This window comes from Dermacentor silvarum, chromosome 8 (genome assembly GCF_013339745.2).
Source record: "Dermacentor silvarum isolate Dsil-2018 chromosome 8, BIME_Dsil_1.4, whole genome shotgun sequence".
In the NCBI taxonomy this organism is placed as follows: domain Eukaryota; kingdom Metazoa; phylum Arthropoda; class Arachnida; order Ixodida; family Ixodidae; genus Dermacentor; species Dermacentor silvarum.
This window is the reverse complement of record NC_051161.1, coordinates 30,602,803-30,629,138: the sequence shown is the minus strand read 5'-3', so window position 1 is coordinate 30,629,138 and position 26,336 is coordinate 30,602,803. Positions and strand designations below refer to the sequence as shown.

The 26,336-nt window shown below is 47.1% G+C and overlaps 1 protein-coding gene across 2 annotated transcripts in view; it reads right to left on the bottom strand.

Moving 5' to 3' along the window:
- Nucleotides 1–2,978: 2,978 nt before the first annotated feature.
- The window catches only part of LOC119460950 (uncharacterized), a 42,516-nt gene continuing 19,158 nt past the window's right edge, over nt 2,979–26,336 (bottom strand). Inside the window, exons 23-48 of one of the 2 annotated variants that reach the window (XM_037722097.2) lie at nt 25,834–25,965; nt 24,749–24,957; nt 24,042–24,151; nt 23,302–23,428; nt 22,783–22,926; nt 21,428–21,544; nt 20,120–20,246; nt 19,556–19,585; nt 19,371–19,406; nt 19,258–19,302; nt 18,852–18,983; nt 17,571–17,797; nt 16,616–16,707; nt 16,421–16,529; nt 15,946–16,089; nt 14,569–14,860; nt 13,919–13,981; nt 13,410–13,535; nt 12,257–12,480; nt 10,622–10,719; nt 9,537–9,642; nt 8,531–8,692; nt 7,076–7,189; nt 5,711–5,843; nt 3,195–3,239; nt 2,979–3,093 (exon numbers count right to left, since the gene is read on the bottom strand). In XM_037722097.2, coding sequence (XP_037578025.2) covers nt 3,083–3,093; nt 3,195–3,239; nt 5,711–5,843; nt 7,076–7,189; nt 8,531–8,692; nt 9,537–9,642; nt 10,622–10,719; nt 12,257–12,480; nt 13,410–13,535; nt 13,919–13,981; nt 14,569–14,860; nt 15,946–16,089; nt 16,421–16,529; nt 16,616–16,707; nt 17,571–17,797; nt 18,852–18,983; nt 19,258–19,302; nt 19,371–19,406; nt 19,556–19,585; nt 20,120–20,246; nt 21,428–21,544; nt 22,783–22,926; nt 23,302–23,428; nt 24,042–24,151; nt 24,749–24,957; nt 25,834–25,965 — 3,155 coding nt within the window. In that variant the 3' untranslated portion in view covers nt 2,979–3,082. The remainder of the gene's footprint in view (nt 3,094–3,194; nt 3,240–5,710; nt 5,844–7,075; nt 7,190–8,530; nt 8,693–9,536; nt 9,643–10,621; nt 10,720–12,256; nt 12,481–13,409; nt 13,536–13,918; nt 13,982–14,568; nt 14,861–15,945; nt 16,090–16,420; nt 16,530–16,615; nt 16,708–17,570; nt 17,798–18,851; nt 18,984–19,257; nt 19,303–19,370; nt 19,407–19,555; nt 19,586–20,119; nt 20,247–21,427; nt 21,545–22,782; nt 22,927–23,301; nt 23,429–24,041; nt 24,152–24,748; nt 24,958–25,833; nt 25,966–26,336) is intronic. The other variant, XM_049672190.1, reaches the window with a different exon arrangement.

Below are 26,336 nucleotides of genomic sequence, written 5' to 3'. Positions count from 1 at the left end.
TTGTCGAGGCTCCAAAAGAAAGGAGGAAAGAAGCTGTGAGGACCAGCGCCCGGTGGAATGTTGCGCATACCTTTTTTTGGGGAGTGGTATTATCGGGTGGTGTGAACTAGGGCTACTAAAAAAAAAGGAAGAAAAAAAAAGGAAATGAAAAGAGAAGCTATAAAAAGGAAACTTCTACAAGTATTTTGTTCAGTGGCTCCTCCAAACGTACGGCAAATTCACTTACTTTTGGTGCCGGGTCACCGTGAATTGAGCTTGAGCGAAATGGCGGATTCACTCGCGCAAGCATCCCTCGATGGCCGTGTTATTTCTGTTGCGTGGACTTTGGCGTGTGTAACCGCGGCTAAGTAGATAAATGTATCCGTATCTCAAATTATGCAAAATCCTCCCTTACATTGTCTCCTAACTTCTATCATCTGTGTTTCCCATGGAATAATAATTGGTGTCTCTTAAGTCAATTTATAGTTTCTTTGACAGCTGTCGTATTTCACCGCTAAATTTTTATTTACGCAGGTCTGGTCTGGCTTCGTCCGCTAGGTGTTGATTTTGCAATGTACCTGAATCTCTTGAGCATTTTATTTTCTATCCTGCCGCATATCTTTAAGACAAACAAAACTTTCAGAAGTTTCATTTCACCAACTTAGGAATTCGCCAGTGAACTCTATGCGAGTTTCATGAAGGGTGCCACGACACCGTGGAAAACCCGACTCACGGGACGTTCGACTTGTTCGTAGCTCGAGTTAACTTGAAACATAGTCATGGCTTACCAAAGCTTTCGTGGAATTCGTAACAAGTCTCGCTTTTCCCGTACTGCCTCTTGCACTGATCGTTACTTACATACGATGCAAAAATAGACGAATAAAACGGGAGCGCACTATTGAACCGGCGCACCGGCCACGAGTGGCTGACCTTCACTTTTCCTCCGATATGACTGTACACAATACCGTTAGTGCTCGTTTTAATAAAGAATTCCTACACAATATAATAAGAACGTGATCTTAGAAGTCGTACCAATACAGACTAAGCCACGGTAACAGACAGTATACAACGGTCGCATTTGCCAAAGGAGTCTGCAAGTTGTCTTGAACCTTTGTGAAAGACGACTATCCGAAGTTATCGATAACTCTCCGGCGTTCTCATGCCTACAGCAGCACCGCAGCGGGACTCGGGCAATATGAATTATATTAACGTTCATTTTTGAAACAACATAAAATGACAGACACTAATGACTATTTGTGCATTTTTATTCAATTCGGTATAGAACGATGGCGATTTTAGATGTTGGCGCAAAGGCCAGGTGTCTTTTTTGGTAGTCCCATCTATCGAGTGCCAGGGGTGACAAATGTGTACGCAGTACTCTTGACTGGGTTTAGCAATGATGGGGCCCTTTGTCCAGGGCTCCAATTTTGATCTGCCGCTCCGTACTAGAGCGCTTCTGGCGTGGCGCTGCCCAGGCCGGGGACGAAACACGAGCACAGGAAAACTACCCGATCGTAAGGATTTATCGAATACAAGTGCTATCGTTCTGGTACCAGTTCTGTAGCCACTCAGGGCGTCCAGTGAAGGTGGCGAAGCGTTCCCAAACAACGTGTTCAAATTTGATCAAAACACTTGCCGGATTCCTCTGTATACGCGCGCGTCTATCTGTGCTCCTTTGCATGCGACGTTACAAAGTCTAGCAACGACGTGTCAGTGTGTCACTACCACGAAGTCCCCTTTGCGCGTCTCCGTCGAATTTAAAGGATAAATGAAGTAAGTCGCTAAAAGGCCGCAATCCGTTCGCTTTCTCACTGTTTATTTCGAATCTCAAGTTCTTTAGTCTCAGCTTCATTTCGTTCTTCGTAGCGTGAATTGGAGCGGCGATGCGGTGCTTACCTGCAACAGCCAGGAAATCACGTGAACGCGCTAAAGGTTTCGGCACGTGGCCACAGTCAAGCAGGTTTACGTACGTCAGCAGGTCAGGTGCGAGTGCAGGTTGAAGTAGATCGAGTCAGCTACCGCGAAGAAAAATCAAGCTCGTCAACTTTGTGGCGAGTTTAGATGCGTATTCTCGGAGGATGCGACTGAGCGGTGCTTTCACCATGGTCAGCGCAGCTATAGGCCTAAAAAGGCAGCGAAATAGTCTGTTTGCGGTCGTCCGATGGATTACTCAATGCACTGCAAAGCTTTAATTCTGCCGTCATGTACAGGAAACTCTGTTGCCGTCTTACTTTTGCGGCCGTCATAATGGACATCAACCAACTCCCCTAAAAAAAAACTTCAGCGCTGTACCCTTTAAGATTAAGCCGAATGCAAGGTCGCTTGTTCACATCCACTCACAATGCATTGCTACATGCGTCCGAAGCAAGAACCTGTTTATAAAAAGTTCTGTGATTCTAAAAGCAACCCGCAAGTTAACTTTGTCAACATAAAAATCCAATATGACTTGTTGACTACGAGCGCAAGATGTTTTGCTGTAACGATCTGAAATATTCTGACGTCAGGCAATTTATAGTAGCTGCGTCGTTTCGAGACGAAGCTTTCATGCGTAAAATAAGCTGCCCGAATTCGCTCACGGAAACTTCCAAGATTTAGCTCGAAAATATCAGTCGCGAGTTATGATGTGCGACTGAGTCGAGCACAAGTCGCACATCGTAAGTCGAATAAAAAATGGCCGTGTAACACGCCAAGTCCCATCCTCATTCGGTCCCGTACGATCAAAACTTGTGTGACATTGGTATTGCAATTTGTAGACACAGTTTTCGGTGGACTGGAGGAATAAGCAATGTCATCAGGCTAGCTGGTACGATTCCACGGTTACAGGAAGCGCGAACTTGACGTGGACAGAGGAGCAAACACAGGAGTGCTCTTGTTTGCTATTGCCTCCTCCTGTGTCCATGACAAGCTTGCGTTGCCTGTAATCATAATTTGGAAGATCTTCCGGCTCTAGACGGTCCCTTTGCGATACGTTGAAGAAAACAAAAATGACAGCATGGAACTACGACACCGGGGGCCAAGTGTATTATTAAATCAGTGTAAGATAAAAGTGTGGGCGCCGATCCCTCTGCAAAACTGAGAAACAGACTCCATGCCAGGATGTTTGTCAGGCACCATCTGAAAAAGTAGGAAGAGAATGTGAACATGTGAGTGAGAAAATATGTGTTTGCCGAATGTATAAGTTTTTTTCATGACGCATTCCTGGTTTTGCGACTCACCTGCGGCATTTCTCCTCCAGTGACTTTCTCCATGCACGGATGAGTCTGGAAGAAGGCAAGATGTTTATTTTTATTACGGCTGGCTAGATTTTCAAGCGAATTCCACAGTGGCTAAGAAACAAAAAATGTGGTTGATCCCTCTTATATAGGAATCGGTATAGAACACGAAAGTGAAACGTGTCTTCACAGAAGTAGTGTAATGTTTATTGCACATTGATATATAATGTCTATTGGTGTTTTGTGGCTAAAGCGCCCTTAGGCGTTGATGCACCCACGCTGACGCCTGGTGGCACGTCTCCTCCATCACGACTACCAACGTCGATGACCATGAGCAACCGTCGTGCATATGGAAGCTGCACTACGCTGCACACGCTAGCACAACGCGAAAGACGAAGCACGTAACTGACACACTAATACAACGCGCAAGACAAAGCACGTAACTGAATCGTCACCGAGTCAAATCAGCGCGTACAGCGCGTCGTAATTGCAGCCTCCGCGATCAACTTCAGAAACATTTTCAGAGCTAATTGCGGAGGCCACGCTCCGCTGTGCTGAGTACGGTGAACGCCACCTAGGTGGCGTTGGTAGTGCTTCTTGATGCCAGCGTCCCTTCGAATGCTGGCATCGAGGCGTCGTAGTGCTGAGACCACCGAAGCGTTCACTGTCGGTGCGCGTTAAGGCCCGACCACATTCGGCGTTTTCCCGGCGTTTCCTGGCGTTTCGTCACCCGGCGCCGCTCAGCGTCGATGCTGAGGGAGGCGCCAAGCCGAAACGTCGTACTCAAGGCACACCAGAAATCTCGGCGCCGGCGCCGCCGCCGGAAGCGGCTCGATGAACGCCGACGTGGCGCCGACCAATCAGCGCGTGGCCGCGGCCGCGCTGCTGGCAACTTTTGCAAGCGACTTCCGCAGCAACCATTTCGCTTGCGTGCCACCATGTGGCGCCAGTGTCTCGTCGGCGAGGTGGCGCCGTCTGAGAAAGCAGGCGCTCGTACCTTCGAGCGCGCTACCGTGAATGTTTTTGTGTGTGTGTGCCGCAGAACTATAAACAGGGCTTAAAAACCTTAATCGGGAACCTTACTCATAGTTCACTTGAATGACATTGCACACTGCTTCTGGTTAAATCTGTCTGGTCACATTGTGCGACGCTGGACTGGCGCTGTTTGCGTGCGTCTCATGTGGCTGGGTGACCTCTCCGGCGCCGTTAATGCAACGACGCCGAGAGACGCAACGGCAGGAAACGCCGGTGAAAACGCTGAATGTGGGCCGGGCTTTAGTGTCATAATGCAGTACTTCTCTTTTCTGCTCGTAGGCGGCGGCACCGCCCCGAGCAAGAGCGCGGGTACACGGAGGAGTGTTAGATATATAAGGCGCGTCTGTGTAGCTCTCTGCAAATGCGTTTGTGGCGCAATGGGTTAAACGCTCGGCGATCTATCGTCGCGGACCGAGAGGTCGTGGGTTCGATTTCCAAATTTTGCATGTTTGTGGAACTTTTTCTTCTGGTTTCTTTCTTTGTATTATGTTCTATGACGTATTTCCGTGACGGAAATACGTCAGTGAAGTCTTGGTGGACCCCGGCATAAAACACTTTCGTGTTAAAAAAAAAGAAAAAGTAACAAACGCTATTCGTAAGCGAAAGAAATGCGACATCCGATTTTGGAAGCTTGTTGCATCAATAACTGCTTAGATTACAACTTCCCGCCCCCACCGCATCGCCGCGCTTAGGTGCTGTCGCAGACGAACCACATCGCTTCCTCATTAGCTGACGCAACCATAACAGAAAAAATTGGCAGCCGATCCACGAAGTGAATGCTGATGATGGAGCGAAGCTCCTTGGACGAATACGGCTGCTGCTCGAGCTTTCGCTTCGGGGTCTTGCTGCCGTTGCCGGCGTGCTGCTGCTTCTCGCGCTCGTAGCTCGGGGTTAGCTTCGCGGCGTTGCCGTTGGGCTGCCGCGTCTCGTTCTCGAAGTGTAGGACCAGAGCCATGACGTTTGCGCTTACGTTGCGCTCCTCCATACTGCAGTGCTAAGTGTAGCGGCAGCGGCGCCGGCGCAGCGCAACACCTGCGCGCGGTCGGTATGCGCGCTGCGTGCGCTCTGCGAACGGTTCTGCGCATGACGTCGTGCGCTTGCTCGGAGAAGGGTTTCGGAGCGGCGCCGGCGCAGCGCAACACCTGTGCGCGGTGGGTATGCGCGCTGCGTGCGCGACGGGGAGCTACGACGACGACGGCGACAATGGACATCGTGAAAGCCTAAGGAGCTTCGCTCCTAAAAAAAGAATGTCCCGGTGACGTCATCTCACTTCTGCATGCAATCGCAGTTTCACAATTGCGAGTGTCTTCGTTTGTCTATAAAGGCAGTGATTTCTGATCGTTTAGAATGCGACAAGTTTCAACAGACACAGCTGCGTTTTCATTAACATTAACAATAAACGCAAACGAGAACGACTATCTAATTGTTCCAGACACGATATGTCTAGGACTTTGCGCATAGATGGAGCTGCGAGGAGGACTCACCGAGTCCCCTGCGAACACTGAGCAGTCTTGCGTACTGTTCGGACTGCGGGCATGCCTCCCTGTCCACAGCGTCTAGTTCGGCGTGGAAGGCGGCCACGCAGAGACTCGGGAACCACGCCTTCAGAAAGAGGACCTGCACGACACCGCCAGGTAGCACAGCAATGTGAGTGTGGGCGTCATTTTTAATTATTAAGGCGAAGGCCTTATATGCCCCACGAAGCGAAAAATCCGGTGAGCGTCCAGCGTTATCATCCGATGGCGAGAAAACCCACGTGACCAAGTGGGTCATGTGGGTCACCGAAATACTACGGCGAACAGCCACGGCGTTGGACGGACGCCGTGGCCCACACCCAAAAAATTGACCTGGCCCACTCCCAAAATTGGATTAAGGTGGATTAAAGTGGATTAAGGTAGATTAAGGTACAGTTTTAATTTGATTTGATAACTTAAAGAAATCACTATGCTTTCGCATTCAAATCACGTATGAATACTTAAGTGACTGTAAATTCTTTTTTAATGTTGCAGCCAGGATATTCACAATACAGATCACGTCACAACGGTTACCCAAGTCAGTGACAACCAGAAATATTGATGCTGTGAGCTGCTCAAGAAACCCGTGTGTCCTGTGTTGTTTTTTGTGCATCTTCCTCTCAATATTCGAATTCATTCAATGTAATTAACCAGATCACACAATCTCTTACGTGAAAGGTAAAGCAAGGCAAATGTTTGGGCTAGTTGAGGCCCAAACCTTCCACTCGAAAACTTTTCTGCACTGACCAATTCTCGAAACAGCACAAATACCGAACCTACTGCTTTGGAAGATCCTTTTTACTGGGTTACTAAAAAATAATTAAAGCTCCGGCACATGAGTTAGGTGCTGTGATTCAGTACGTCGAAAGTTCTTGAGGCATTTCAATGCATATTCTTTGACTCCCGCTTTCACCGTGTCTCTGCTACGAAGTCCCCTTTGCGCGTCTTCGTCAAATTTAAAGGATCACCACCGTAGAGCGGGAAACACGTGCGTCGAAACCACTCGGTCAGTTGGACGACGCGTCAAAGGAATTGCTGCTCTGACGATTGGAACCTATTGAAAATACGTTGAAGACTTGAATGCGATTGTTATATGACTACTCTCATGGTGGATTAGAAGGTAAACGCATCACATGTCATCGCTCTAGTGGTATGTCGAGGTCGTCGTTCTCGTCGCAACAAGGACGACGATAACAAGAACAATCTATCGAGTGCCAGGGGTGACAAGTGTGTACGCAGTCTGTTTACACGGCAATTTTTTCACAACAATTTTTCTTCGTCCTTTCTTACGGAATCTTATAAAAAGCAGTGTAGAATCCAATGCTTGCATCTTACCTTCGAGAGCAACATCTCGGCCTTCTCGAAGGTGTAGAGCTTCTTGCTGTCCTTGAGGGACGCAGTCATCCAGTTCATATCGTACACGGGAATCGCATTGTTTCTCTGGCACACCTGCACACATAAGTATAAAAAAGCGAAAGTCATTGCGAGAAACATTTTTCCAGTCGTCTCGCGATTAACGTGTGCATGAAAAGCTACGTCAGTAATGAATGGCACTCGCCGCGGTAGCTCAGTGACCGCGGTCTGCTGCACAGCCCGAGGACGCGGGTTCGATTCCCGACAGCGACGGCACATTTCCAATGGGAATAGATTGCAATAAAACCCTCCTGTACCGGGTTTCGGATGCACGTCAAAATTGACCAGGCCCCGTCCACACGACGTCCCCCACAGCGCAACTTTCACTTTCACTTTCACTTTATTTCCTTAAAGACCCCTGTTCGGGGTATTACATAAGGGGTGGGTTACAAAATATGAGATACAAAGACTAAAAAAAAAAAAATATTACAAGGCATAATGCGAGGCAATTTCTTCTATGAAGGCAGATGAGCAGGGTATAGAAACTATGTTGTGCGCAAGGCCGTTCCAGTCTTTGGCTGTTCGAGGAAAAAAAGAAGATGCAAAAGTGATAGTACGCGCACGTGGACGAGCTACGTTTAAGGAATGTCCTATGCGATGGGATATGCGTGACGGTGGCAAGATATATGGTGGACGATTGAGTACGCTGTGGTAGAATTTGTGAAATAATGATAAGCTAGCAATTAGACGGCGGTGGGAAAGGGTTTGTATGCCCGATTCCGCTTTTAACGAAGTTACACTGACATCGTATGAAAAGGCGGAGTGAATGAACCGGATGGCCCGATTCTGAAGTGCCTCAAGAGCGGTAATGAGGAAAGTCTGGCGAGGGCTCCAAATGGCTGATGCGTACTCCAGTTTGGGTCGTATTAGTGTCTTATAAGCTAATAATTTAACATGCTGCGGTGCATTTTTTAAGTGACGTCGTAGGAACCCAAGAGATTTGTTAGCTGAAGAGATAACGTTAGTCACATGCAGACACCAGTCCAGATCATTTGAGACGGTAACACCCAGGTACTTATAATTCTTTACAAACTCAATTTGTTCGTTAGTGATTTCGTATTGAAATACCAAAGGGTTAGAACGGCGAGAAAACGACATTGCTTTACATTTGGTAGGGTTTAGGACCATTAGGACGTTAAACCTCCCGTTTTAAAACAAAAGTAATGAGTGGTGCGAGTGTCAGCACACATACAGCAACTCTGTTTTTCCTGACTGTCTTTCAGTCAATTCATGAAAAAGAAAAATAGCTGTCCTAGTATACATAATGATGAGACGCTATCGACGGCCACGAGAGCTTTACGGAACGTCACATTATGGAATCTGTGAGTCGCATTTAAGTGCGGCGTGATGTGCGTGCTCGAAGAGCCGCCGGCTAACCTCGGAATAGGCGACCTCGTCCTCCGAGTCACAGCGGCTGCCATCGGCGAGGCTGTCGGCGCTGGTGGCGAACTTGAGCACTGCCAGGTTGATGCTGATACAGTACGTCTTGTTCTCGGTGCCTTTATGCATCAGATCCTTGGCGATCAGCATGGGCGACGTCTGCGTTAAGGAACACGCGAAGGCGACGTTTGTAAGTCTTCGAATAATGAAGATAGTCCGTGCCCTGTAGCAAAAATATAGCGGCCGATAGTCCAATTCCCTATAACGTCGGCGATCCTAGGTCTACCAACGACTATTCGCCAAGTACGAGTTTCTTCACTGTACTACTAACATTTCTTGCTTAACGTACAAACGACAGTAAGAATAAAATAGGCTCTTGAATATTGTGCTTCCACTTCTACTGTACAACTACGCACGCTACTTTACCTAAACATACTTAGAAATAATTATCGTCCAAGTGCAATCACTTTGAAAAAGCTTCCTGAACTTCGAAACTGCTTCCTGAACACGCTTTGACGAACTTTAGGCACGTACCTCTTTTGGCGGTCGAGGTTCCGTTATTTACAAGTATCTGCATACCCATAGTAGCGTCACGAAAACACTATGCACGAAAACCTACATTACATTGATGACTACCTTAACAGCAGAAACGAGTAAAGCGGGGCAAAGGGTAGGTACCCGGATGGAGTCGTTGCGTAAGTTTTCTAGTGTAGCGAAGCAGTTTCCGAAACGTGAATACATTCTTCGCAGCTACTTGAATTTGAAGTTTTCGAATAACTGGATACCTCTCGTTCCAAGTCAAAGGCCTAACTCACTACCTCTAACAAAGCCGTAATTTCCTCATTATGAAATATATTTTGATCATTAAGAAATCATGGAGCATAGCAATGACAAAAATCAATTAGGTCAACCGAACTATGATTTGGTAAGTTATTGGGGATTATGTTAAACTAACTAAAGTATATGTAATCAATCAGTGAGAAGTGCCTATAACACTGCTCACCAGTGACGACGTCCTCGGTGAAACTGAAGGGAAGGCCACCTTACAGGAGGGAGAGCCAGCCTCCCGAGGGATGTGGTGGTCCACGAGCACGAACACGTCAGACAGCCTGAAGAGCGAATCCCGTAGAAACAGCCATGGTTACGTATAATAAAAGTAATGCTGAAACTATGCTTCAATTCTACAAATGGCAGGTGTCACGTGGGAACGTCAGATGTTAAGAGGCCATACGGGAGCCTTGGGATACCGAGGGAAGTGATTCCTAAATACCTTTGTGTAAACGAACTAGCCCAAAGATACCGTGTTGAATGAAAATAGTCACCTCCGTACAAGCGCTCGTTTTTTAAACATGATTCGCCAATATTTTTCACTCCGTTCCTCAAGATATCTTGAAATAGCCGACGTATTCATTTTAACTTTTCGGAATTCAGCCCAGATAGCTGTTTACGAGCTATTACCGGCAAAATTTTCTCGTGGTGCAGCCGCTGATCAAATCGCTTACAAGGTGCACTTGGTAGGCCAGTATCCTAAACAAGTAGTCGTGGCCTTAACCGCAATTTTATTCTTGGCACGTATTTACAGATGTGTATAAATAATTTACATTTAGCGACCGACTTTTGCTGCTGCACATGTTACACCAAGATGAAAAACAGCGAAAGAAACGCATACACAAAAAACAAGGAGTACGCAGGACGATGTTGGACACGCACTTTCATCTTCGTCGACCATGTACCAGCTCGCCCGGCACTTAGCCTTGCGGCATGTTACACCACAACGCAAAAAAAGGCTATTTTCAACGTAGCATGTTAAGGTTACCATGCCAGGACAAATGTGACTAGAGCTACGCAATTACAGGTGTTGTCGAAAAGGTTACAACAAGGGAAGTCACCGGGCTTTTCCTTGTTGCATTCAGTATTTTCAGCGCTTTGCAATACTTCAGCCTTCACCTTGCTCGACACTCTTGTTGCACTTCCGCTCCTTTCCGGAGCATTTGTACACAGCAGCTACCGCTAATCTTTTCTTAATCACTTATTCGCCTGGAGACGTGATAAAGCTAATTCCGGAGTAGCTTTGGGGCACCGGCTCACTCGATAAGTTCCTTGTGGAAGAGTTCGCTGTCAGAGGACACGGCCAAGATGATTTCAGGTGCCGGATTCCCGGCCTGGTCGAGTGCCGAACGCAAATCCTGCGCAGCAAGGTCAGAAGGAACATGCGTACAGCAGCAGAAGTTGCCATATATCGGATTAGCTACTAATATAACTACAACAATTACGACTACATCTATCAGCTACCAGTATACAAATTCGTACGCGAGTCAAGTCAACTTCGCACAAGAGAAAATGGCAGCGACAAAGTAGCGGATGCGGTGCTGTACAAGGATGCATTTCCTTTGTCTCATAGCTGTTGCTCGTCAGTATTGAAGTCAGTGATGCGGTGTATGAATCGAGAAAATGGTTTTTCAGGAACAAAATTCTATACGGAGAGCTTGTATGCGAATTTACACAAACTATGCAAAACTATAGACACTGCGTTGTTGGCCCTCTAAAAATAAAGAAGTCTGTCTACTTTGATGAAAGGTAAGGAAAGAAGTTCCCTTAGTACGCGAGAAGGTACAATGAAGACGTTGCCACTCGTGTAAATGAATATACTGCGTCGCTACCAGCTGTGTGCACAAAGGTTTTTGCAAGTTGCAGTATTTACATTTATCTCAACTGAACTGTTACCAGGACTGTCATGTCCCTTCTACTTGTACAGCATACCGATGAGGAGCGGCTTGTGTCCACGCCTATCTCGATGAACAGAAGAACGGCCGAAGTGGAGTAAATAAAACGGCCCGTGCCGCAAACCAGCGTTCCTTGACACTCATTTTTGCTGTTACGAAGCAAGCAGTCATAACAAGCCCAGCACGCAATCAGCCGGGCTCTAGACAGCATCTCATTAAAATTTTTTCTCTCTCTCTCTTACAGTAGAGGTCAGTACATGTATGGTCAATGTAGTGTCCATATGGGGGAATACTAGCTTATTACAAAGGTTGAATGTGCGCCAGGCAACGTTTTAACGCGGTGTGACCACGTATAGAACGGACTTGCTCCTTTACACACTTTCTGACAGGCGAACGTGCGGTTACGTATCAAACGAGTCATTATAACGTATACCTATAATGGCTGTGTGCTTCACGTGTCCGTAGGCAATATGCGTGATTAATGACGCATGTACAAAGATACCATTAAGCATCGATAAAGATGAACCCGAAACTATCAGCCCCGTCGCAAAACCAGCTTAATCGCTCCAGAGGGCACTGCGGAGTTTTAATTTATCACTCCAGCGTTACCGAAACCAGCCGCCAGGGATTCGAAGAAAACGAGACATTAAAAACGACAACGACGCATGCTTTGTCATTCGTGTGACTGTTATGCAGCGAGATTTAGCAGGTTGAAGCTCCCTGGTATTGGCGCTTCTAATCTCGACCACAAGCACTGCCGAGGTATTCGGAGCATGCGCACTTTGGCATTTTCATATCTCGACTGCTCTTGCCTCGAGATCAGAGGGTGTCACAGCAAATGTTTATCGCGTCCCTGCCATTTTGCTTCCGCTGTCCGCTAGGCTGTACGTGATGGCGCTGGTGTCAAATGTGCGAAGCTTCGGCGTAAGCTAGCTGCAGCGTATGTTCTACAAATGGTTGTATGTCACACAGTATAGCTGTCATTTCCTTAAGAACGCACCTTCAGAATGCGGAAGAGCAGCAGCTCGTCTTGCGAGGCGAGTGATCCAGCGAGCAGAGCCAGGCCACGCCCACCGTTGGGCTTCAGCCATGAAGGCACGGACTCGACAAGCAGCACGCCGGCCGCGTAGTCGCCCTTGTAGAGAGAGACCAAAGTGCGCGCGTTCATCCCGAGCACCAGCCGGGTCTTGTGCGACAGCTGCGTCATGAGCTCCTTCCACCGACCTGCGCATGCGCAAGCTCAGTTATTTAACGATAGCAATGGTGATGCAATGTATTGCAGGCGCTTGCCTGATGATCTTCGTAATCTTAATAATTATGGGGTTTTACATTGAGGTTTTACGTGCCAAAACCACGATCTGATGATTATGAGGCACGCCGTAGTGGGGGACTCCGGAAATTTGGACCACCCTGGGGTTCTTTAACGTGCACCTAAATGTAAGTACACGGGTGTTTTCGCATTTCAGCCCGCCGCGGCCAGGGATTCGATCCCGCAACCTCGTGCTCAGTAGCCGAACACCATAGCCACTGAGCAACCACGGCGGGTAATTATGGGGTTTTATGTGCCAAAACCACCATCTGATTATGAGGCACGTCGTATTGAGGGACTCCAGATTAATTTGGACCACCTGGGGTTCTTTAACGTGCACCTAAATCTAAGTACATGGGTGTTTTCTGCATTTCGCCCCCATCGAAATGCCACCGCCGTGCAACCTTATGCTCAGCAGCCCAACACCATAACCACTGAGCAACCACAGCGGGTACTCTTAGCACACTAATTACTGCTTCAAGAGATAGGAAACGGCGCAAAAAGATGGGGATCAAGAAAAAAAAAATTACGAAATAAAAGCGCCTGCTTTACACTGTTTAGTACATGCAGTGTTTTTACCGCGTCCCTGTAAAATCTGACAATGATTTCTAACATTCAGTTTCTCTAATGTTTATTTTTCGTGGAAATTGAAATGGCACTAGTGATGTAAAATACTACCAAGAGGAGGATATTCGCTGTCTGAGCGGTGCAGATTGATAAAAAGTTTCAATTTTTATGATATACGGGGTTTTCTGCCATCGAGTGTCTAAGCGCATGAAAATGACATTGCGTGGATGGCCAGAGATGACATTGGTTCATCGTCGATGGCGGATGTGGTACTTACTGAAGAGAGCGGTGACATTCTCGACAGCGGTGAAGTTCTGCGTCGAGAGAACCAGGTAGTCGCACGAGTCGGCGGGTAGATCGGTCATAATGTGTGAAGACGGCGTCACGAAGCAGACCATTTTGTCTGCGCCGCATTAACACAATTGCGTGAAATATTCAGCTTCAAATAAAAGGTTCAATAGACAATCAAATGCTCTGTAAGGATAATAACGCATTAATCGACTTAAGATGCAGTACCATTTGATTTTGCATCTGAATCTTGTATGCGCCAATCTTTCCGTGTGCCATAATTCCACATTATGAGGACTTGATCGGTAAGAGTTTGCGTTGTCTGCAATCTACTTACTCGGCTTGTTCGTACGTTTGGAACGGATAGTGCCTTTGACAAGTTTGGCAACAACAAAATAAAATGATTTAACATAACAGGCTATGAAGGTGACTTATCGCAACTATTAGTAAAGAAGAAGCCTTTATATGACGCGGTAGTTCAGTTGAAAATAGGCTTACTTCGCTTGGTGACGTGGGTAGAGATCATGTCCTCGGGTGCAGCTGTTGGCAGTGAACCTGTAACTAGAACGTCATGAGGGTCAGCCTGCGCTGAACGTATTTCCGACGACGTATTTAGGGTGACACCATATATTTATTTCACACCGTCCGACGCTAGCCCACGCTCTAATCAGGCTGAACTGCGTTCCGTGCGGTTGTTATCAGCGTGAGTGTATCACGCATAAAATACCCGATGACGGTGTCCACACATACACACAAGCATAAATGCTGTTTGCATGGTCTGTAAACATCCGTCGCTCACCTATAGCGCTTCCCACTCCATTCCTACGAGGTAAAGAGCTCCCACGTACCAAGTCCATAAGATATTGTTCTCGGGAAAGTTGGGTTTCCATGTTCTACACGAAAACAGAAAACGCACAGGCAGACAAGCGCCATATATGTGTAATTTTTTTCTCTGTTTTCATTTTTCTTACACCGCACCGAGCAGAATATTGTGTAGCAATTACCTACACGGTAAGGGTCGTCAAGGGCGAAAGCTATTGGCCTGCTGTTCAAACTCCCTTCTTTCGCGCATATTTAACAAAGCAACATAGTATTCGGACGTGCACAATATAATTGCATCGAAATCGTCGTTGAAAGGGTCGAAGTACCGGACTCCTCTTTGGTCGGCAGGGAATCGGCGGACGGCGAGGCATCGGCGGCCTTGGCGGTCATCAGTGCGGACAGCGCCCGAAGGCGCGAGTAGCGTGGCCGGCAAGTCCCCGAGGCGTCCTCGAAATCTGCGTACACGGCCGCGGCGCAGCCCTGCGGGTACGCCTCCAGGAAGGGTCGCACCGCGGATCCCACCGAACGCTCGGTTTCGAACGTCTGCACCCAGCTGCTGTTGTGGCGGTGCACCAGCAGCGACGTCGCCTGCCACAAGTCGCCGGCGGCCCAGCATGTCTGCATTGGATGCGGCCGTAATTATGATGTTGCCCTTAAGCTGATCTTCGAAGTTGTGTGTTGTGCAAGGAATCGCATTTTAGCGGAAACACGCAAGATGGACAACGACTCGAAACCAGCACGACGCTACGAAGTAATCCCGTATAGGTTGTTTAGGAAGAAAACAACAACAAAAAGAACTAAGTGCTTGAAAAAAAAAATGTCCTGGTTGGGAAATGTGACCCGCGAGCGACGCCTTTCCAGTGCGATTGCTTGATTTGTACAGTTGGCAGAACGACAATTTCGGAAGACCAGTGATACTGGGTTTGATTCCACAACCTGGATGATTTTTTCTATGATTGCGAAGTTTTGTCAAAGATGGGGCCCCAAGCATGGCCTTCCGTTGTATATTCATGCTATTTTCGAGTAGATGTCTATTATTTGAATGAATTACACATGTAAGGCAAATACCTATAGTAATGTTCAGAGTTAAAGCAGTGGTTATCCCTGCAGAATTGGGGAATGCGTGTCGTGGCATTGCTGACGTAGAAAGTTCTTGGATACATTGTCGTTGAGGCTAAAAAACTAAGACGCCTACTTCGATGTACACTTGCAGTATCGCTTAATACAATGGTACTGCAATTACTTGTAGTGTCTCGTAAGTAATAATTAAATTTATGTACACTTCATAAGCAATTCTGTCATATAAGCCATGCTCAATGGCTGCGGTAGCAATAATTGTAGATGCACAGCATAACATCTGGCGCGAGATGGTTTGGAGTTTCTATCCATAGCCTGCCGACTGGTAAGAGTACAATGGACTAATCACGGATCACAAAGAAAACTTTCTACTTTGCATGCCGGGAAATGTCACGTACGACAATGGTCACGCTTGAGCTCCGGTCCCACTGCCCCCCCCCCTCTCCCTCCCCACTAGCTACTGAGAGGTTTCATGGAATGAATCTAACAATGCGAGAAAAAAAAAATAGGTCGGACAAAAACGCACACACGACATCATTGTCAGCACTGGAACGTGCTGCCCTGCACATACAAACACACAGCGGAAAATGGAGCATTTTTTTAAAGGAAAAGCAAATGCTACTAACATGATCGTACGATTCCAGCCTTCGGTTCACGCAGCCGTCTCCCAGCGATGCATTCGAAGAACGCGTCTTGAAGCCCATGACGGCAAAATTTACAGAGATGCACGTAGACGGTTGTCGGTCACCTTCTAGCGTGGAAATTTGTTTCTGGAAAAACACAAGGAATTATGGGGGTAATGTACGAGCACATCGAACGTAAAGGAAAAAAAAAGAAGAAAAGGTGGTGGTGCCTGCTTATTTGCTCGCGACGAGAGAATTTTGCCATCTGACAAGTGTCACTTAATACATGAGAAAATGCCGCTGTTTGAAAGATAAGATGAAAGTATTTCGAGTTGACAATCTTCCCTGTGCTGTGTAAGGAAGTCTAATCTCGCAAAAAAAAAAAAATATTCGAGTATGCGTAACTTGACAGTGAGGCTTCAAGTTTTCAACATGCTCTGCACAACCACTAAGTGTTCCTGCTCAGGCATGCACTCACCATGATTTCATAGTGCGACGGGGTGAGAGGTAATGAGCTGGGAGCCGTGACGGTGCAGTTAGAGCCCCGAAGCATGCTGTGAGTGAAGAGCACGAGCAAGTGGCTGCTCCTACAAATAAAGAAAAGGTAATCAGTCGTGTTTTGCGGTTGAGCGAAGGCGCAGTCGTCAGGCTACGAGACTCGTCGGGGCCTCACTTGCTCAGTTCCTTGAGCACCGGGGCGTCGAATTTCGTGACATGCACTCCGACGACCATCTTGAACTTGTCCTTCATGCGTTTGAAGGCCTCCTGGGCAAAGCGTATTTCGTGTGTAAGCGGCTCCATACTTCTCATCGGAAAGACTGATAGGTCGATTGCTGCATTCACGACTGACACGAGTACATGTAACAAATCTTACCGTATTACAACTTTCCGGTATAGAACGCGTAAGCCGTTTGGACGCCACATGCGAGATCGGCCAGTAGAGACAAGGGGAAAGGTGGGATTTTACCCATAGTTTAACCGCTTCACTACTGGTTTTATTTCAGATTGCTCCTCAGGCCCTGCCCAGTTTATTTCGCGTGTTGTTTAAGCAGACACTTCATGCATAAAAGGCGGTTCTTCGTCGTCGCTTTCTGTCACTTAAGAATTCGCAAAACGTTAATAAATTCCTTAATCTGTCGAATTGCGGACGGACCTGTCACACTGATTTGCCATGGCTGCCCTGCCGAGACGTAGTGACGGAGCACTAAGACATTTGTTCCACTTGCCGTCAGAAATTCAACTCGCAAGTTTTGTGTGTTTCGATGACCTCTACATAGATGGCGCAACAGGTGCGCCGTTTTTTTTTTCTTTTTTTGCACGGGCTGCTTCTGGAGAGGCTGGGAGTGCGATGCAAACGCCAAACGAGTACACTCGAGAGTGGCAGGGGTTGTGCGAGGGTGGGTGCACGAGTCATCTTGGGAGTGGCAGTGTAAGAATTAAAGTGCCTGCGATATATGATATCATTGATGCGGTAAAAAATTGAAGGCGACTATCCGCTACCCTCCTCCTTCCCAACAAAAATGTTTACTGACAGTTATCACCACTACATACGTGCACGTTAAATATTTCTATTGGCACCAATGTCGCTGAGGGTGCGTTAAAAATGCGTCTTCCACACAATGACTTACCTGCGTCATGCTTGCCAGTGCTTGAAGGTCAGCGCTAGGAGTGGCGAAAACAGCGATACCTGCAAGCTTGCTGTCGGCCAGCCGGCGCATCACGCCATTCAGGGCGTCAACAACGAGCGTTGAGCTGTTACCATCAAACAGCGTAGTCAGCATCGAAGGCGTGACGGCAACGAGGCCGTTACTCTCTGTCTCTACGCATCGGCGCACGAACTTGGAGAACTTGGGATCTGTGGAGATTGTAAACGGGCAGAAACGAAGTTGCTTAGTCTAGGTAGCTACTGCTGTTTGCGAACTGTGCAGGAGTAAAAAACCGATCACATAGGCCCATGTAATAGTCGTGCTCATATAATGGCTGCTCACCGAGCCATGATGAAATCAGTTTGAAAAAAAAAATGCTGTACCCGTATATAAACTGCCCCTCAAAATGCGATAGATTAAAAACGTCATCTGTTTGTGAAACAAGCTTCTTCGAAAAAATTAAAACAACCTACGTCGGTGTTCTCTACTTGTCGAAGCGAATCTTCGCGCTTTTATCAAATCAACAACCGTACGCGGACTTTCGCGCGAGATCAGGGGTAAACAAGTGAGGCTATTACGCAATTCTACGACAGTTATTTAAGACGAATAGTATCACATTGCAGTATTGCGCTCTGCGCACCTAATTTTTCACGTTTTCGTTAACGCTAAAGAATTATTTCGCCGCCAAAATGACTTTTCTTAGTCACTATAACCACCTTTAAACGTCGAGCTACAATATTGTGTTTCTTGCACATAGTAAACCTAAGTGAATAGCGATGAGCATTCGCACATGGAAATTATTGCGCAAATTTTTCGGAACCATGCAGAAGGGAGAATGGTTTAGTTGGCAGACGCTTGTACATAGTTACAAAAAACAGCGCAATCTACACGACACACAGAGGAACCAACACGACGATCACTCATCGCGTCTGTTCCCATTTCTCTGTGTTGTGTACAGTCGCGCTGTTTTTGTAAGATGTACGGCGAACCATGGGCAAGGCGAACTTTGAAGGTAACGAACCTAACTAAGTGTTCCACGAAGTGACGTTATAGCCTATTCAGTATGTTGCTGCATACAACTTCCAGGGAAACCTCGAACGTGGCTGCAATACGTCACCACGTAATTTAAATATGTTGAGACCACCTTTTAGCAAGGGCGAATTGCAAAGCTGATTGGGCCAGCTAGAAAAGAACCATTCACTAATATATTACTGAGCTCCTTGTGTCACTGCTTAGCTGCCGAAAGGCCACACTAACTATTACCATCTTGGGGGACAAAGGGCTGTGGTGGAGCGCCTGGCGTCACTCGGCGTGTGTAGACCACGTAGGAACAAAGCCGCATTGGAAATGTTTCCACGTTCAGCGCCGAGGCTGACAGGATGCACACAAGGGCATCTGCATTGCAACATAAAGATTAAGGATGACAAAAATACCCACCAACGTAAGCAACAGCTGTTTGTCGTCATTGACACGCCGACAAGTGTCTGCTGGCGCCTTCAACTGTTCCGTAGCAATATAAATGCATAGGTGAGACGTTGTTTGACTTTTAAAACCACAAGCGAAGGTCCGTAGGGTTAGAAGGAAGGCAGCACACACTCTCACTCGTGGTGCAAGTGTCACGTAAAAGCCAGTGGTACTACTTCAACGGTCCGCACCGGCCTGTACTTACGGCTGGATGTCGCGTTCTGCACAGCTGTTCTCGGCCCAGAGTCGTCTAAGTAGGACGGAAAGGAGCAAGAATTATCGTAAAGTTTGTTCAAGCGGCGTTATGTTCGATCTTACCATCTGGACTTTCCCCCGAGTCTCTCCCCCTTGGCTCTGAAAAAAAAAAAGTAATCTCGGAATGAAAGCTTGCCCCTCACGGCCAAAGACAAGGCAAGAGCAGTAAAGTTCTCTTCTGCGAATAGTGAAACGTTTTTTTCATTCCTTCTTATAGGAGTGTGAGGGTTTCATAGGAGAGTACTTACGCTGTGTGGTTGGCTTGCGGTGCTTGTACTCTGTAATGATTGTCTCCCCGTTAGCAAATCCCCCAGAGAAACACAAATCGGGACGCAAGTGATACTGTAAAACTGGTCAAAACGAACCACCGGGATCACTATTTCCATGCCGTAAGGTTCACGGCGCCAGTGAAGGTCGACAGGAATTCTTTCCTTTTAAACTGCGCGATATCTTCACATTTTCGGTTTACATTTGTTCGGCGCTTTTAAAATGTTATTACGCCGCCTATTAAAAACGCAAATGCACACACAGTTTGGATGCACATTTAGAGAGTAAACATCAACATGTGACATGCGACAGCGTCCCTCTGTGACAAGTACAGAAGCGCCCGAGTTTGCAGTAGGAAATAAAGACAAATGACAATTGCTCCCTTCAGTGCGTCGGTGCAGAGCATTGATACCCCTCTTCCCCGGCCCCACACAGGTGTAGTGCCCACAAAGTGCTAGCTACATTGCTGGCGCGTTTTCTTTTAATAACAGTGCACTGGGCGCGCACTGTGCTGCTAGCAAAATGAGCACAGATTTGACACTCACGGGCCGCGTCGGCGATCTGGGCGACGCGTGCAAAGGAGAGGTCCGATCCCTCACATGGCTCGGCGTCCACGTCCACGTTGTACAGTGCCACGCAGAAACGAGGGTAAAGCCGGTGCGCCCGCGACAACTGCGCATGTTAGAGATGTTTTAGGCGTCGTGCCATACGGTTTACTACTCCTTTCAAAAAGCCGAAGTCGTGCATGCAATTTCCGCTCCAAACATATGTAGTCCATGTCAGGTCGTTCTGAAAAGTCACGCGTGATGGGCAATTCTACGGAAAGCAACGTGCTAAGCTTCGTGCTAAGTATTCATTCTGTAGGCGGGAATAGCGAACATTTAATCCGAAGCTTGTCAGAGCAGCGCCGAAGGCACCTTCGTTTCCGGGCCACCTTCATTTCCAGGCTACTCAGTGCTGCGCCAGAGCTGATGCCAGCTGATGCTGATGTCCACTGAGGTCTGCTTTTAGTCTCATAGCATGGATTGTAAATTGTACTCGCATGCAAAAAATCGCATATATTCGTGGCATAGTGTGTGGGGCGTAAGCACGTACGAACAGTGCCCGAAGAATGGACCCATCTCGCTGTCTTCTCCGCACTTATCTCCTGCAGCACCCGAAGTGCGCGAGCGCCTTCGCCCTGCAGATTTACGCCTCGCGCTCCTGGCTGTCGGATGGTGGGACCCTCCTGATGTTAGTTAAAACTAATGAACTAAACTAAATCTAGAGAATAAAACTAAAGCTAAGTGTTGGTTACGCGTCAGCTTGCGAGTCTATTCGAGTTGAATTACTGTGCAACCCATCCTACATTTGCCTGTAAAGGGTGCACCACTGCATACATAGCCTTATTGTGGTGAAGGTGTCGTTAGAGGTGAAAAATCAACGCGCCGTCGCGTTTCTATTCAGTGTTAGTCGTATAATTTCATTAGAGTGTTATTCCAATGCAAATGTTGATACTAACTTTTCATATGTGCACGGTGTTTGCTTTTTGTGAAATAAAGATGCATTTGCGAGTCAGCACTGTCGGTGTTGTCATCCTTGCTGTGCGTGTTCTTTTTGCGCTTACATTTTCGAAGATGAGTGTGTTGCATTTAAGCTAATTTACCATCCAAGACAAGCTCAGAGGGATACAGATTAGTGTGTATTGTTTTCACGGTGATCGCGATTATCACTCTGAACCGTAAAGTTAGGTTTTCTGTATGGCTGCCTACGTGAATTAGTATATTGAACACCGCTGCCCATACTTGGTTTATGTATTCCGAAGTCCGGCTAAGAAACAAAAACAATGCTCAAAGCGACCAAAGATGACGAACCTTCTCGCGCAGCAGCTCCGCTGTCTCCATGGTAACAGAGAAGCCGTCCTTATAACGATAGGCAGCCAGCTTCGAGGTGGACTCCGCTGCGCTTGGCCATGCTTGCGCGGTGCAAACCTGCGAACAGTACCTTTGCTTTAGTGCTACGAAAAAGAAAGAAAGAAAGAAGAAAGGAAGGAAAGAAAGAAAGAAAGAAAGAAAGAAAGAAAGAAGAAAGAAAGAAAGAAAGAAAGAAAGAAAGAAAGAAACAAAAAAGAACAAGAAGGGCAGCATATTTTTACAAGTATAGATGGACCAGAACAGGTCAACTGCTACAAATTTACTACGCAAGAGAAGTTCGGAAAGACGTTGCGGCCACTTGAATGGTTCCCAATAAGTTAAAATATTTCAAGCATGACGTAAGCTTACTCTTGCTTAAATGTGATAGATCGGAGTTAACACACCTTGACGTTCTGCACCAACCGCATGATGTTTGTGTAGCGCCTTAACAAGGTGCCACTTGCTGAACTGAACTGTAATTTCAGCTACACGAGACAGTGATCTCAGTCCACCGAATCTACGACCTGCCCGTATGACATTTTTCTTTATCCGGTTATGAATGCTAACCTTCGTCTGAGGTAGCTAGCTTTTTGTCCTTATATTGCAATTGACGACGTCTGTTTTTATATTTTTTATTTGGATAATTCTGTCGAAGGCCAAGAATTTGACTGAATTGTACTAATCGCACTCTTTGCCAAGTGCAAGTTACGAACTTAGCTTCCTTTAGCACCGTAAGCCAGAACAAAATTACCGGTCGTGACTTTGGGTTTTGAGACAATGACATCGAATGGTTTCACTAGATCACTAACGAAGAGATTAAAGGCAAAATAATGAGAACCAAGTGCAGGTTTGCGAGTTCAACGAAGATAAAGTGCTCCCAAAAAGTGGGCCAACCATTGGCATCAAAACAACATATGGTTTTATTGACTTTTATTTAGTGCTCCCTTTCGTTCTGCGTTCTTGTTACGATCTAGATACCATCATGAGGATCACCGCATGTCACCACACTAATATAAACTAACACACTAAGAATTACAAAGCAACTTTTACAAAATTAGGTTCGACTACCGAAACACCGGCCTGAACGTCTAAGGTACTTGACAAAATGTGATCTTTCATTAGGGATCTGTTGTGGACAGGCAATAGCAGTAGAAACAAATGAAATAGTTGATGTGCTGACATATCTAGCACAGTGCGACAGGAAGAAGCAAATAAACACTGCAATATAAATTGAGTAGAGCTTGTTATTTGTCTCCGTCTGTTGCCTTGCACTAAATAAAATTATAATGCCGATCGCTCTTCGCGCGTGCACGTACGTCGTTCGTCTCTAGGGCGTCCTCGCAAGATGCCTCGGGTGTCGCGTTTTTCGAGGCCCGGAACTTTACAGCGGCCATGTTGAGCGACAGGCAGGTAGGCACCGAGAATGGCTGAAGCAGCTTGATCCAGCTCAGAGCTGTCACCTGCACCACGACATTGTCCATTTTTCGTTTAAAGCAGCGCCGTAAGCAGAATGGGACCATGTGCGGAGGACAGGCGGGTGTTTCACACGAGCGACAGGTGATTCAAGACACAAAATTTTCGTACAAGTTCATAGCAAGAATGTAAACTAACTACTTAAATAAATGTTGGTCTTGATGCGGATGCACAAATAAGAAGCAAGTGATTTCTCTGGATAAAATGTTAGAGTGCAAAAATGGTCCCATTAGCTGTGCACAGGGGAGTGTAAGAGATGCAGGGCAAGCTCTCAGAGGGACTAGCTACATTACGCATGGGCTGCCAAATGCGCATGGGGTGTGGGTTGAAACAGAAACGAGAACTGCTTAAGTTTGGCTGACCGCGGGCGGCGTCTGGAGGCAGGAGTCGTCGGATGGATGATCGAACAGGGAAGCATAGGTCGTCCGGCAGAAGGGCCAACTGTGTCCAGTCCTCAGATGCGTCTGCAGCACCACAACATCTGCGAATCTGCGTGCAGAAAGTGTGGACCCGCTCTGATGAACTAGCGTTGTTCCGGTGGTGAAGTACAGCAGCAAATTCTAACTCTGAACAGTCAGTGATGTATTTTACCGCAACGCGCAGGTAACCAGGAGCTTGTTTCTAATCATATGAGTTAAACTGGGCCAATAATCGCTAATGGCGGTTCTTATGTTGCAATGAAATGACCGCTGCACTTGGCGGCAACACCTACGTGTGGTTGAACGACCATTTTGCAGCCTGGCGATTGAACAGGCATCCGCGCGACAAGAAGCGCTAGCTCTTGCCTGCGCTAATTACACCCCTACATCACCACTAAAATCATCACCCCATGAAGCTCATGGGAGAACACAAGCGTTGCAGTGATTCAGCAGCTATGGTACGGTTGTATCGAGCCTGATATAGATTCGACTTCGCATCGCCGAGGCTAGATCCCCCATCAGAATTGCAAAAAACGCCTGTAGGCTTGTAATAGTTAAGAAAACAAAGATGTAAAAATAAATACGGTAACCGTTGCTTATGGCATTTCTCACAGCCAGGCTATCGCTGCACTAAGAAAATTTTATTAAAATTTCTATAAAAGCAGCCGTTGAAGCTCGCTTACTCGTAGAGAGGTGCGAGCCTTTGCGACAGCAACTGGCCGACTTCATCGTAATCGCTCATTTCTAAGCCAAGAATCAGGGACGTGTCTTTCGGCATCTGCTCCATCAGCGCCTGCAAAGGAATTAAGCGGCACGTATGAGGCAAACTCGCCATCCCAGCTGTCACAACACTCACTGGACACCTATCTATTACTTGCGGCGTAGCTTTTCTGTTTCGTCTGACTGATAGTTTGCTTTTACAATTTTGTCTACGTGTCCTGCTACTTTATAACCTTTTTAATTCTGCCTGATGCCTGAATGGCAGTGTGGGTCAATATAATTAAGAATGTCGCTTTCTCTAGAGCACGACTTCGCACCAACTGTGCACAACGTCATAATTCGTGGGGTAGATACATAGGGAACACTTATGTAGTTCGTACATGTAATGAGCCACAGAGAAGGTACACCCATGGGCAAAAGTATACGGACCACAGGGTCACTGAAAAAACTGAATTTCTTCGTAATTAACATCCATAAACTGAAATTGACGAGTACATTGGAAAGTTCGCAGTCCCAAGTTTGGACTGCAGTCCTCAATTTCAAGTTGCATTCGCAGACAGTTGAAAAAATCGGCTTTATCGCGCAATTCCCTGGTCTGTATGCTTTTGCTGACGGGTGTACGTGGCACTGACACTCACAGCGCCTCCTCCCCGCGCTTTTTTTTTCTTACCTGTATCCCTAGAGCGAGCTGCGCTGCTTCAGTAGAGGCGATGCGGATGTCAGTGAGCGCCACGCCTTGGGCGTACGAGAGCCTCATGGCGTCCTGCACTGCCTGTGCTTTGGTGGCGATGTCCCGGCGCCAGCCTTGCAGACGCACGTACAGCTTCACGCCATGACCGAGGCCCCGCGAAAGACGCTCGAGCGCAGCATCCCGTTCGCCTGCAGGTGCGAGGCGTGAGAGGTGGAATCGGTGACACGAGCTGGTTTGGTCGTCCACTCATCCTGTAGTTAAGATATTGATGAGCAGCGAGCGAACAAGAGCAGCGCCAGCCCGAAACCACCGTTTCGTCTACGTAAAAGTTAGGAATGCATTAAAAGTTCCTCCCACAAACTTGCGCTGCGCCTACTCTACCGTCCCTCCGCGCTCACGAAGAAAGGTTCTATTTTCTAAAGGTGCTCCCCTTTACAAGATGCAGTTCTATTTAGTTCTTTCGGAGTCACTGAAAGTAGGCGCCACCGTTATTAAATAGTAAACACACCATCGTCAGACGCGCACTGCCAGAGAGTGGCAACAGGTACAGTTGACACGGAACCAGAAAAAGGATCTCGTTGCGTAAACACATGAATTCATAATTGGAAAAGTTAGGCGTTGAAAACAAGAGGACAAGAGGAACAAAAAAGGACAACACAAACGCCTACTTTCTATTGTGCCTGTTTTTTTTTTTTCACGCCTAACCTTTTTCAACTACGATTCCTTAGCAATCCGCTCAGATTTCTGTCGTTCCAAACACACGAAGCACGAAGAATCCTTCGAACTTCGAGTGTAGCCAATGTTAACGCACCGGGACATTCCACCATGAGGAAGTAGAAGCAGCCTGCACAAATGTATAAACGTGGCGTTCGCCCAGCAGCACGCTGCAGACGCACGTGTGTTTGAGGATTTCTCGTTCATTATTGGACGTTTTGGCTCATACATGTCCTGTAGTACGCGCGTAAGACGAACACATGAGGCGCTTTATACGTGTATGGCAAAATCAGAAGAGGCGAGATGTCACTTATAGTGGCGTGAATTGATGTCTAAAGCGAAGCACTCACTCATTGTCGCAGTCAAATTGGGAGCGTCCAGCGATTCGGCGCTGAGCACTACGTGGGTGCATCGTGAAGGAACCGGGCTGACGCTTGCATTCGTCCAGGACGGGCTGAACAGGCACACGAACGGCCTTTTTTCTGTCACAAAGCAAGAGAATAGGCATGTCACATCAAAACAAATGCCTTCATGGCCGGACGCGCTGGCGGCATACACAGGGATCAGCAGTAGAGAGTTTTAGATTAGGGGGACGCCAGCGTGGGGGCCCTCAAGCGCTAGGGGCCCCCAACGCTTGTGTCCCCCTAAAGCTCTCTACTCCAATAAGAGCCGTATTCCAAAAGAAGTATACGCGCGACAATAGTTTCTCCTTCACGTGGCATCCGTCATATTGCGCGCCGCCCTTTTGACGTGCCGAATTTCCAACTTTCCATAAAGCCAATGACGATGTGACGTGAAAAATAACGTCGGATAAAGGTTTACCCGGCCATGAACGTCTTTCGTCATGTAACTG